The 13,163-nt window shown below is 36.0% G+C and overlaps 1 protein-coding gene across 6 annotated transcripts in view; it reads right to left on the bottom strand.

Annotated features, from left to right (window-relative positions):
* WDFY3 (WD repeat and FYVE domain containing 3) overlaps positions 1 to 13,163 on the bottom strand; it is a 162,921-nt gene that overhangs the window by 28,580 nt on the left and 121,178 nt on the right. For 5 of the 6 annotated variants that reach the window (XR_006103935.1, XM_042466670.1, XM_042466671.1 and 2 more), the window contains 8 exons: positions 12,305 to 12,382; positions 10,807 to 11,034; positions 9,676 to 9,729; positions 7,226 to 7,394; positions 3,934 to 4,097; positions 1,659 to 1,807; positions 1,237 to 1,357; positions 807 to 892 (listed from right to left, as the gene is read on the bottom strand). Coding sequence is in view for 5 of the 6 variants with exons in the window: in XM_042466670.1 (XP_042322604.1) it covers positions 807 to 892; positions 1,237 to 1,357; positions 1,659 to 1,807; positions 3,934 to 4,097; positions 7,226 to 7,394; positions 9,676 to 9,729; positions 10,807 to 11,034; positions 12,305 to 12,382 (1,049 nt within the window). In the remaining variant the exon portion in view is untranslated. The remainder of the gene's footprint in view (positions 1 to 806; positions 893 to 1,236; positions 1,358 to 1,658; positions 1,808 to 3,933; positions 4,098 to 7,225; positions 7,395 to 9,675; positions 9,730 to 10,806; positions 11,035 to 12,304; positions 12,383 to 13,163) is intronic. The other variant, XM_042466673.1, reaches the window with a different exon arrangement.

Raw genomic sequence — 13,163 nt, 5'->3', positions numbered from 1 at the left:
GCCAGCGAAAAGCTAGCTCCAGCAGCAAAGGGGAACCTTCTCCCCACCCAATAGAAGTGGTTTTTTTCCACTCTTATTTGGGGCAGAAGCTGGCCAGATTGGGGCCGCGGTATACAGCTGCCGCAGCCCCCATCTGACTTTCTCAGGGGCAGCTTAAAGCCACCCCTTCAGGCCTGTCTGTTTCAGCCCAAAGTTATAGGAAACTGGCTATGGAGGGAGAATGGTCTGGCTTATATGTAAGGATCATGGACGATCCAGTAAAATATGTTTAAGAGTGAATGGAATAACAGAAAGCATGCACTTTGGTGAGGTTTCCTTTCAGAGGTCTACATTCTGCATGGGATTTTGTAAATACAATTCACTGAATGCCATCTACAAAACTTGATTAACCTATTAATAATGTTTGACGCCAGGTCACAACATTAATGTAGATACTTGGGGGAGCTCTACTACTTAATTCCCAACTGTGCAAACTGTTCACTATTTCTTACTTTGTCATCTAGTTTTCTAAACCTCTACTGATCAAAAAAGGACTTGTTCTTTTACACCATGACTGCTTAGATCTTTTTTTGAGTCCCTAATGAGGGACTCAAAACGTTTTTGAAAATTTAATTAAACATACAGTATCTAATGGTTTATTTATTCTGTTTATATATCTCCCTTTCCCAGAGGAGGCCAAGTTGGTTACTGTCAGCATGAAAAACCCATACTTAAACACACACATTTCTAGAATCTCAAACTACAAATATAAAAAGTAACAAATCACAGATAAACTAACTGGAATATTGAGAATCAATTTATAATACCTTTGGTAGACTTTATTTCTTACTCCTTTCTGAAAAGCAAGAAGGTAGTTGCGTCCATCTCCTGAGAAGACTTCTACAGCAATTGGCTGCAAAGAAATGGTGTGTTTTAAAAATGTCTACCAAGATTATGATGGGATTTTATGAAGCTTAAATCTCTCTCTTTTTAAAATCTAAGTGAGAAATCTATTTGTGGTCATCTATTTCCTTGAAAAAGTAAAAAATAATAAAATAGTGCTTTTAAAATTATTCCTATTGCCTCTGTTTATGTTTTCAAAAGATTGCAGTGTCCAGTCAAAACTATTTAAAAAAATACATACAAGTCCTATCTGCAGGACCAAATTCTTGCTGTCCTATCTGTAGGATTGCATTCCACCCTAAAAATACAGTGTCCCAAAACTCTACTCTCCAATAAAAGCTAAATGTATATCACCTGCAAGAGATATCTTCTTTTATGCACCTCCTTGATATCCTCATATGCAAAAATGCTGCATGTTCTTTTGAGTTGGCTTGGACCCTGTCGTGCTCCCCTAGGTATAATTGGCTCATGCATACTGTACAGAGTGAAAGAGAAGAAGGAAGACAGGAGCAAAATCATAAATCAAAGGCATCAAATAATCTTTATTTTCCCCATACATTTTCTATTGATCATATTTTAATATGCTATCAATATGAGCACTGGCAAAACAATGACAAGATTAGGAAGCCATCTGATATATTTCCATTTAGGCACTATTGCCCAAAAACCTAACAATGGAAATAGTATTTTCTACAATCCTGACACTTAGGTTTGTTTCACACATCAAGGCAAGTTTCTTCCTTGAATTTTTAAGCATGGGGAAGGACCTAACTTACTTTGGAGGCAGGGTCTCAATATCCCGTATTTCTCTGGTGGCAGTCATGGTAAATCCATCAATGACATAAAAGTGCTCTTTACCAAACAGAAGCAGCCCCTCACTGGTGTCTAGGCCTTGAACCCGAGCACTGCGGTACATGTGTTGAATCTATAATAAGACCCACATAATATTATTATTACAGGGATTGCTATTAGTTATTTATGTAATACCATCAATGTATATGGTACTTTACAAGTAAAAGACCAACCATAAAAACCTAGTTCCCTGCCCTCAGGATTACAATCTCATTAAGACACAATACAAAAAGAAAAGGAGATGGCAGTGGGATGGGATTAGGTCCAGCCAATTACATACGTAAGAAAAGCTGACAAAATACTGGCTTTAGTAATGGAAGGAAGCACATCAGTACTGATACACAGTCGAGCCCAAATGAGAAAAAAGTAATTGCAGCATAAGATGCAAAAAGGACAAAATGAGTATTCAAGTCATTAGGAACCTTTGGTCGTTTGCTGACTATTTATAGGGAGTAAAATAAATTTTTGAAAAAGAAACATACATATCTTTGTTGATACAAAAGTGACGTTGCTCAAGAAACCTTGTAAGTTCCATTGAAGTGGGTAAGGGGGAGAGGAAATGAACAATTAAGAGTTCCAGTAAATTGAGTGGTTTATAAAGGATTGCATTGACAAATTGGAAAGATACTATGGAACAAATAATCTGCCCTTGGATAAAATAATTTGATAGACGGATATGCACACAATTTCCAACACATGAAATGCGTGCTCAGGTACTGTAACCTCACTGAACGAGACTACTTGAAAATAAACTGTTTGGGGATAATGATTTCAGGCAGTAGCAACAGGTCTTCTTTGCTTGGTTCACCATGACCTATATTCTTTATTTATTTTTGTTATTTTAAAAGCATGATAAAAAAAAGTCAACACACAGTTCAAGAAATCTAAAAAAAAAAAATACTCACAAGTTCCTGCTCTGAAATGGCAAAATGTTAACATATAATCTCTAACCTACAATGCACTTTTCAATACTGCAGAAGAGGCTAGTGTCTTATTTGCAGCTAAAACAGAAAAGAAAAAGGAGGTAATTCTTTGTGAACAAGTAACTCCTTCCGAATTGTGATTTTATTTTGTCAGTGGTGTCAGCAGGCTCTGCTTTTTATGTCACTAGAAACTGGGAAGTAACAGTGACAGAGTAAGGATAAATCCAAAGAAAGAAAATCACCATGAGAAGTCTATTTATTACATGCTTACTAATTTATAAAATCTTTAGAAAGCTGGTTGTGATAATAAGCCAATTAAAACATCAAAAGTTCTGGACACCAGCATGGATACAGCTGTGGTCTTCCATGTGGAACTGTGAGGAGTATCCTTTTTCCAGTAGCCCATATGTGTCCTTAAAATCAGCTTCAGAGAGCTGAGAAAACAAAGCTACAAACCACAGAAAAAAGTTCACCTTGTGTTAACAAGCCACCTTTGACAGTGTCCCAGAACAGTGCAACTACTCTGGGGATAGTTCCACATTTTAACTAATGAGCCTGGGGAAAAATGGTCTCTTCCAAAAAAAAACCCCAAACAAACAAACAAAACAAACAAACAAACAAAAAACAAAACAAAACAAAACAAAAAAACTACACTGGAACTCATAGAAGAAAAATACCACCGATTATAAAAAAAAGTTCCTTTAACTAATTATGAACTAACCTTATTATAAAAAGAACTTCATTTTAATTGTTTCCCCAGTCACTGAAAGCAATGTTTCCATGTTTTATACACCTAAATATTATGAATGCTCACAGCAGCACTTAAGAATTCTGGCCATTATTTCCTAAAAAATTGTTTCCTGGCCATTCTTAAATATACCTACAGAAGATTAAAGGCCATGATATCCTTAAAATTCTGAGAACTTCTGAGCTCTGATTGATTGATTGATTGATTGACTGATTGATTTCGAGTATTTATACCTTGTTCTTCAGCCAAAAGGCTATCAGAGCGGCTTACATATTCTGTTTTTCAGTAGAATTAGAATTATTATGAAGAAGTTGTAAAAAGAAATGCTTAACTGCAGATGAAATTAAATGTCATGTTAATTTATAAATGGATAAACAACTTCCTGGAGTGGACAGAAAGGAGCATGGAGAAAGAGCACACTCAAAAACCTGCCATATATTAACTTCCAAAGTTCCTTACACATCCTATCTTAAGGAAGGTCTAGGTACTTACAGTGGAAAAGGGCATTAAGGGCTAGATATACTATACCTTTTCGCCTTCTTCAAGCAGTCGAAGAAGGGTTGTATTATCAGTCTTTTCCTCTTCATCTATAGAGCTACTCTCAGCTATTTGATCCTGCAGCTGCTCTTGATTCTCCTCATCACCGCCATCAGGGGCAGAACGAGATCTTTTCAGGGGTGGTTTAACAAGACCTGCATTAGGTTATTAGAATTGGTCAGCAGTGCATTTATGCAAGTCAATGAGTTTGTATAGTAAATAAGTAAATATAATTAACAAGATCATTCACATAAACAAGTATGAAGGGGAGCAGAAATGTAAAACATTCAGAAATAGTAGTGAGAAGTAGCAGACCCTGCCCCATTTGTCTCAGAACCTCTTTTTACACTGAAATCATACAGAAGCATATTTCATCTCCATATCATTTACAGTACAGCCCCTCCTATCTGCAGGGGATACTTTCCCAGTCTTACTGAAGATAGTGAAAATTGTGGCTAATAGTGAACCCTATATTTCTGGTCAAAGTTGACCATAGAGTTACATTGAAGGACCTCCAGATGCCTAGAGACACCTTAGTTTTTTTGGATGTGGGTCAGTGAAACCACAGGTCCCAGTCGCATAGTTATGGGTGTCGTACTGTATGTTATTTGCAAGATTTTCATGAATCTATTCTAGCATAACCTAAGAGAAGCACAACTAGGACTCTGCTGTTCTGCAGATTTTTACACAGTTCACTTACCTGAACACAGTCTTTGAAATTATTCTATTGTTGTTACCCCATCCCATCCCTACTATAATTCTGCTTATTTCTCCAAACTTGGACTCAGATGGAATTAAAGACAGATGCAATAAAAATACATATAGGTAAAAGATATTACTAAGTTGTAATTAAACAATTTATAGAATTAAAACCAATTTAAAATATACGCATTAAAAAAGCAAGAAATGCATTTTTTCTTATAAGGACTCAGTTATTCCATATACAATAATAATAATAATAATAATAATAATAATAATAATAATAATAATAATAATAAGTGGTAGTAGTAATAGTAGTAGAAGTAGAAGTAGTAGTAGTAGTAGTAATATTCACATGCTAAAGGAAAGAACCTGAAGAGGAAGCCTGTCTAATCTTATTAGAAAGGGAGTTCCAGAGCCTGGATGTAGTCAATAAGAAGGTCCTTCCCCATGCTTTCATCAAAAATGCCTCCGCGGGTGATGTAACCAAGAGTATGGCCATCCTCAAAGATCTCAAAGATGGGGTAAGTTTATGGGAGAATATGGCCCTTCAGCTAGGTTAAACCCACTTAACATTTTGAATTGTTCAGAAACAGACTGGTAATCAGTAATGCTGTTGTTAACAAGGGAGTTGCATGCTCCTTGTAAACAGCCTTGGCCAGCACTTTGACTGAATCTCTTTGGGCCAGCAGAAGTTTCCATATAGAGCACTTTATAATAATCCAAACAGGATGAAATTGAAGCATGAGCACCATGGAGGTCTTCAAACAGAGGCTGGATGGCCATCTGTCGACGATGCTTTGATCTGGATTTCCTGCATGGCAGGGGGTTGGACTGGATGGCCCTTGCGGTCTCTTCCAACTCTATGATTCTATGATTCTATGATTCTATGATTCTATGTAAGAACTGACATTTCAAGTAACAGGCAGAGCTAATACACTACCTTTTAACTACTGAAATGTATTCCTGGCCACCGCAGAAGTTTGAGCATCTCAGTCTGGGCTAAATTCATGAGTACACCAAACCTTGAACAATAATGTTCATAGTTTTTGTGCGGTTTTCAGGCTATGTAACCATGTTCTGGAAGAGTTTATTCCTGATGTTTCGCCAGCATCTGTGGCTGGCATCTCTGAGGAAGTTAGCCACAAATGTTGGCAAAACATCAGGAATAAACTCTTCCAGAACACAGCCACATAACCCACCCACCCCCCAAAAAACTATGGATTCCAGCCGTGAAAGCCTTTGACTTCATAATAATGTTTATGATCCTGCATTCTCTATGCTTTTATTGTGGTGTCTGTTAGGCTATTTTCAGACATTATCTAAAGTGAGTTATCAAAAAAAATGTCAAGGTCTAACTTCAGCTATCATTAAGATTTAGCAAACTTCCAAGTAGCCTACACAGTGCTGGATTTTTCCACTGATGTCATTCATCTTAATCCACTATTGGTTCCTCAGATTCTATGGAATCTGCTCATCCTTCTTGTCTAACAGAAGCAAACCAACATGTTCATTCCACTTAAGATTCACAACCCAACCCCAAAAGCTTAGAAAAAGAAGCAGGTTCCAATAAGTCTGTGATAGAATAAATGAAGTAAGATATGGGGCATCATATCTTCATTTTACTGTATCTTCATTTTACCAAATTGTGATTAAAAGCTATCATGTCAATGGCAACTAATGGGCCCATAGCTCTGGCTGGACCATGTCTTTGAACAAGTCACACTGTCATTCTAAGCTACCACAAAGGAGTGCTGTAGGGATTTCATGGGAGAATATAATGTGTACAACCCATATATATCTCCTAAGAGTAAGGCAGGATAAAAATGTGATAAATCAATCTTTATGAGTGTAAGGTTATATGAACTAAAATCCATACAAGCATGCCTTCTACCATAAACAAGCCACACACTGCTTGATGAATCCATTCTATACATTCTGATTTATACTTCTGAGACAAGAATTGGTGACTGGAACTTTATTTTTGGGTTTTGCATTACTTTCTGTATTATAACACAATTCTCTGAAGTTTAAAATATATCAAACTGTGTTAAAACATTTTGAGAGAAATCATATTTTGAAAAATTCTTTCATGTGGATTTTTATTTCAAAAAGAAAATTAAATCAGAAACAGGATAGACTGGATTTGTGAGTGAACAAGTGGCCAAAAAGAAAAAAAGTCTGTCTCTAAAAAACCTCAAACAGGTTTGACTTCTACAGAAGGCTCACACATTTATAATACCACATTCTTAAAAGTAGTATGTCTACATTTGTTACAAGTCATGTATCACGGGAAGAAAAATGGGTCCACTAAATACTTTTATCTTATCCAAAGCTTGATTTGAACTACAATGCCTAGAAGCCCCAGCCAGCATAATAGATGGCCATGCTGCCTGGAGAATTCTGGGAATTGTACTCAAAAAGGCCTTGCCTTGTCCTCAGCAACTGTGAGTGTAAAAATGGTGGATTTTTACCCCTCATCATATTCTAGATAACTTATTATTTGTTTACATATTTCCCATCAACAGCTTTAGTTTGCCAAGTGTGAATGGAATGGGCATATATATATAATAAAAGATCCAACCTTTAACTCTTGCAATTGTATCTTCACCATGTTCTGGCTCCTGCTGAGCAGCTTCTCCTTCAGAGCTCTCTTCAATGGTATCTTGAAAGACAGCAGGATTTCCAGAAGCTAGGCGCATGTAGTATTCTTTGCTATCATAGCTTATTGCTCTTCGGTAACGTGCAGGTTTCTTAAAATAATAATTGAATCAAAATGTTCAGTGAAACCAACTCATTCTTAAAGAAAAGAATGTGCTCAGAACTGTCCATTGCCTAGTAGGGAGGCAGACAATTTTAGGGTAGGATTTTTAGAGATAATCAGTTGGAGGTGCCAATTAACACTGAAACAATTATTAAAACTAAATGCTGCTTACTGAACAGCAGAATGCCCAGGATACATGATCAGAAAAGTAACAACCAATTTGTAATATGTCTGAAATTGCTGATATTTAATATTTCATCATTTATATAAGACACTCAGCTAACTTGTTATATATATTGTATCTAACTTTATTTCAGAACAAATTGATGTAGAGAAATTTGAGAATTACACTAGAACCCACAATATAAATTATATACAATTAGATTTAACATTATTTTTTAGAGTATTTGCTAGGTTAAGGTCTCTTTCATGCCACATAATTATAGCACTCTGATACCACTATATCTGCCATGTCTGAATTGTGCAGAGTCCTGGGATTTGTAATTCTGGGAGGCATTAGAGTTTTCTGATAAAGAGTAACTCATGAAATAATAAATCCCAGCCTTTCATAGAAAGGAGCCATGGAAGTTAAAGTACTGTACTGTCAAAGTGCTGTAACTGTAGTGTAGAAGTTTAATAAGATTTGTATTGCAGAGAATCAGGATGTCAGAAAGTGTCGAAATCATCATAATCTGTTTATAGGACGTGGTATCCAAAATCCATAACTGTAAACAGACTAAAGAATCTTGTCCAAAATACATTGTTGCAGATATATTTTTCAGCACCTTTTCTGGTGGAATAGTGGAGATTCAAATTAATTGATTCATATATTCCTCCGTTCTGCCAGAAATGTTTCTAACTGGCAGCAACAACATATTTTGGTCATGGATCTTTGCCAGCTTTAGGAAAGTCTTGGTAAATATTTACATTATACTTCCAATTTGTTTGAAAATATACTAGAATTATAAATTCAAGAAAAACGTGGAAAGCACTAAACCATTAGCTTTCTCAGAAATCAAGTTGAATATATAAAGTTTCTTAAGATAAATCTTATTCCACTGGAAAAGATTAAAGAATTAAGCAAAAGTTCTGTTGTTGTTATTATTATTATTTAAAATCTGCAATCATGTTTCAGATTGATTTTTACATCAACTGGTGACACAATATAGTAAATTCTTATACTAATGCTATTAACATTACAAATGAGCCTTTCCTTAGAGAAAGCAAAATTTGACAAAATTGCTAAAAACAGAAAACACCAACAAATATTAAAGAAGAAACATTTATAATTTACTGCTTTCCAACCATTGGTTTGACAAGTAGTTCAAGATAAGTGAAGGCTTTCTGTACTTAGTGATGCGCATTTTTTTAAAAAAAAAATACTATTTGAAGTTGACATTTTGTGACCCAGACAGGACCACTTGCCACAGCTATAATGTATACCATTCCATCTTTTACTTAACTATCCCATTCAATATCTTTTAGAAGTTACATATCAGTAAATTCAACAAGCTCTTTTCTAAACGGAAAGAATAATTTATATATATATATATATATATATATATATATATATATATATATGTAAATTAATGAAAAAAGAAGCAAGAAGCACCGAAGTGTTTGTGCCAATCCTTGCAACTGTAATCTTTTTCAGATGACTTGCAATGTCTTTCTTCATGGGTTTAAAGAGATACATTCTAGAAAGTACAACTCCTACTCCTAATAAGAACCACATTCCAAATGTGCACATTAATAAGAGAATAGACAGCAATGATTAATGGTCCCATCTGAATACTGGATATGGAGCCAAATTAACATTTGGCATGAAGTGCTTTGCTAATGCAGTGCTCTAAAAAGGTATCAGTCATATCAACAATATACAAACAATGAAGGCAGATATTCCGAAGTACGGTATGAGACTACATATGTGAATGTTTAAAATGCCCATCACTAAACACATCATAGTCCATTAGGTTAAATTCTGAGCGAGTACATGTTTCCACAGTGAGAACAGTGACAGCACAGCCCATCATAGCCTGTTAGTGTGCAGCACAGACAGAAAAAGCTACAAAGACATATTAGGTGAAAACCTAAAGAGAACACAGCCACACCCTCTTAAGTGTAGTTACTGTAAATCATTAATCCTACAACAGAGTTACTGAAGAAGCACGTTGAAAGCCAACCATAGAAGCCTTGTTAAGGTTGCCTAACATGCAAAAAAAGAAGATTTATATTAATTTTGCCACCAGTGGATAGTTTTCTTTCGTTACCTTTTGAGGAATGGTATCATCAGATGTCTCAGGAGGCTTACTTGAGAAGTCATACTGAAAATAGGGCATTAAGTATAAAAAAAATGAGGGGGGAAATCACATGGAAGAAGAATGCAAGATGGCAGTATGTTCATGTGACTAAAATTGTCAAAGCATTAGTGGGCAAATTCCAATGAAAGCTGATCATAATAAGCTAAAACTGTTGGCCAAGTCTTCACAGTCCAAGACTGAATTTTTATATAATTTTTCTGCACCAGGGATTCACACAAGTTTGCACTTCTATACTTCTTGCACAAGATCAAACTCTGTTCGGATCCAAACCTGATGCATGTTCTGAACCAACACTGCAGGCAAGAAATGCCTACACAATATTTTAGCAATTCTATCTAATTCTATAATATCTAATTCTATGTTGTTGTTATCAGTTGATGACATATATTGTTTACAATATTTTCATTTTGTACCTGCTTACCAATTCATTATGAAAGACCATTAAGGCCCCCCCTTTAGCTTCTTCTCAATAGCATTATGTTTGTAAAAGCCGCTCCTGCCCAAAAAATGAGCTTCAATTTTTCTAATACCCCAGACAACTTTGATTTGCCTAACTTTGTCTACCGAATATGTAATCCATCAAGTTCTATGAAATTCATTAGTTATGCATGGCAACCAACCAAAGATTCAATAAAGTTGATGTCTTTGTTGTCTGTATAAGACAAAGACAGAAGGATTACAAAATACCTAGCAAGTAGGTTTTGCAAAAGCCTAATCTTCCCTTTAGGGCAGGAAACAAGCCGTTACTCTGGCTAGCTACCAACTGAAGTATTAAATCAACCGGACAGTGGAGAAAGAATTCATTGCAAATACTTGCTGGTAACACTTGGGAGTTCATTCACAAATTCATGGCTGAATACGACCACAGAGTTATGACAGAATAATCAGTGGCCAATGGATATCCAGTGTACTGTACATAAAGGTACTATGATGAACATTCTCTCATATACACTCTCTCTCTCTCTCTCTCTCTCTCTCTCTCACACACACACACACACACACACACACAAACACACACAGAGTACATACTACATTACTATTGCCAAAACTACAAATAAGCACTCATGTAATTGCACTTACCAGCATATTTGTCTCATGTTCAGTATCTGGCATGTAAGGGTACTGAATATAAAACATATCATTGCGCACCATCTTCTTCCTCATGCGACACGGCCCTTCTGTCATCTCCAACATCCATTTGTCCAGATGAGAGCCAATAGGAGGCCCCCACAGTCCTCTCTCCCGTAACAATTCATATTCAATCTGAGACCACTCTTCTGTCACATATTTTAGTGCATTTTGCTGACGCTGTAAAAAAATACTATAGGTTAACTACCATTGTGTTGTAAGTACCATTTCACAAATGGCTTCAGAATCCAGTTAGCTTTCTTGTAGTGTGAGTTTAATGACAGCCTATCATGAGGCAGAGCAGCAAATAAAAAAGGGAGTCTTGGAATATTTCAAAAGATCAAGGTTGAAAACTTTTTATTGGGACTGTCTTAAGTCTAGTTAAAACTTCTAGTTGTAAACTGTCCCTGAAGTAGTCATTATTATACTATTATTATACCATTATACCTACATGCATATATTGCCTATAAAAATGGCACATACTAGTGCTAGCTTATATATCTACAGTCAGCCCTCCACATCTGCAGCTTTGACTTTTGCGGATTTGATTATTTGTGGTTTTGATTAATATGTTCTCTCTGGGAATCTCTAGGTCCTCCAGTGCAACTCTGCCAGAAGTTGACCGTAGTTGCGGAGAACCTAGAACTTCCTAGAGACTTCACTAGGCATTTGTAGGTCCTCCAGCATGATTCAACATCTTCTGGAAGATGTTGACCACAATGTTTTTTTCTTTTTATTTGTGGTTTTTCCACATTCATGGGGTCCTTCACCCCAAACCCCTGTGAATGTGGAGGGACCACTTTATAGATGATTCTGTTCTCTGTAATCCCTTCCACTGAAGGCTTGGGTGACATTCACTCTGTTCTCCCTTCACTGGCAGGCATAAATATCTTTTTTTTAAAAAAAATAGGCACTAGATGAATAATTGATTGTGGCAAAGGATCTTTGGGGATAGGGGGTTTGCTATATTTTTATCTTTTTTTAATCTTTAAAAACATTTTATACCTTGTAAATGAATGGTCTTAAATACAACTTCTTTAAGTGTGTTTTAACTTTTTACACATCCATTTTTTTTTAGCTCTTATCTTGTTTTAACTTTTATAAGCTGTCTTGGGTCCCATTATCAGGAAAAAGGTTATAAATTAATATATATGAATAAAATAAATACTGTATAAGTATTTCTCAACATCCTTTTTGAATTGTAGTGCCCAGAACTGGACAAATTCACAAATTACATTTTTTGCAGACCTACAATTGAAAAATGCTGCCAAAAAAGGGTAAAGGGTAAAAAACTTGGGAAATCTGGAAAAAAAAAAGCTTATGACTCTATGTTAAGGTCTATGTATGATATCTTTCATCCACTGAGAATAACCACAAGTTTTTATTAAGCAAAGATGAACATCATCCAGGCATGATGAAACCATTTGTTCGGATTTGTGCTCTCACTTACCTCCTGATGTTCTTTATATTGCATGTCTACCAAGTCTCGAACCACTGCTATGTGTGTAAACATCCACTGAGAAATCTCCTAGTGGTGATAATATAAATAGATTAATACATACAGAACAGAGTTCCTTTTTTCCATACATACACATAAAACAATACTCCAAAACATCAATTTTGATTATTTACAATTTTGATAAATAAAATTATGCTTTAATAATTACATTACAGAACTACTAGTTTACATTTTAATCCAGCAAAGTATTGTACAGTGGTGCCTGGTATAATCTACGCACAAGTAAATTCAACTGAATTCCACAGCGCTTAGCCCCAAGTAAGTAAAAGGTTTGCAACCTTAGTAATTGGTTGAACTGAGCTAATTACAATTTCAAATACTTAATTCCTATGGTGAATTAAGGTTGTGGTTATAGAAAAAGGGGTGCAAATGTCCATTACACTAGACCAGCATAGCAAATAACCTGCAAACCTGCAACAGTGGGAGTTGTGGTATCTGGAGGTCCACAAGTGCACCACTCCTGTTTTAAACAGTCTAGCAATGTTCTGAAAATTTATTGCATGGGTATTTATTATATATGTTGTGTGCTTTCAAGTTGTTTCCGACTTATGGTGACCCTAAGGCCATAAGTCTCAGACTCTAAGGCTTTCATGGGTTTTTTTTGGGGGGGGGGCAAGATTTGTTCAGATGAGATCAGCCATTTCCTTCCCCCAAGTCTGAGAGCACGTGACTTGCCCAAGATCACTCAGTGGGTGTCATGACTGAGCAGGAAACAAGTCTGCTCTCCAGAGTCACAGTCCACCCCTCAAACCACTACGCCACATTGGGTTCCATGGGAATTTATTAAGAC

Source organism: Sceloporus undulatus, chromosome 5, assembly GCF_019175285.1.
Source record: "Sceloporus undulatus isolate JIND9_A2432 ecotype Alabama chromosome 5, SceUnd_v1.1, whole genome shotgun sequence".
In the NCBI taxonomy this organism is placed as follows: domain Eukaryota; kingdom Metazoa; phylum Chordata; class Lepidosauria; order Squamata; family Phrynosomatidae; genus Sceloporus; species Sceloporus undulatus.
Note: the sequence above shows the minus strand (reverse complement) of the source record. Positions and strands in the feature narration are given on the sequence as shown.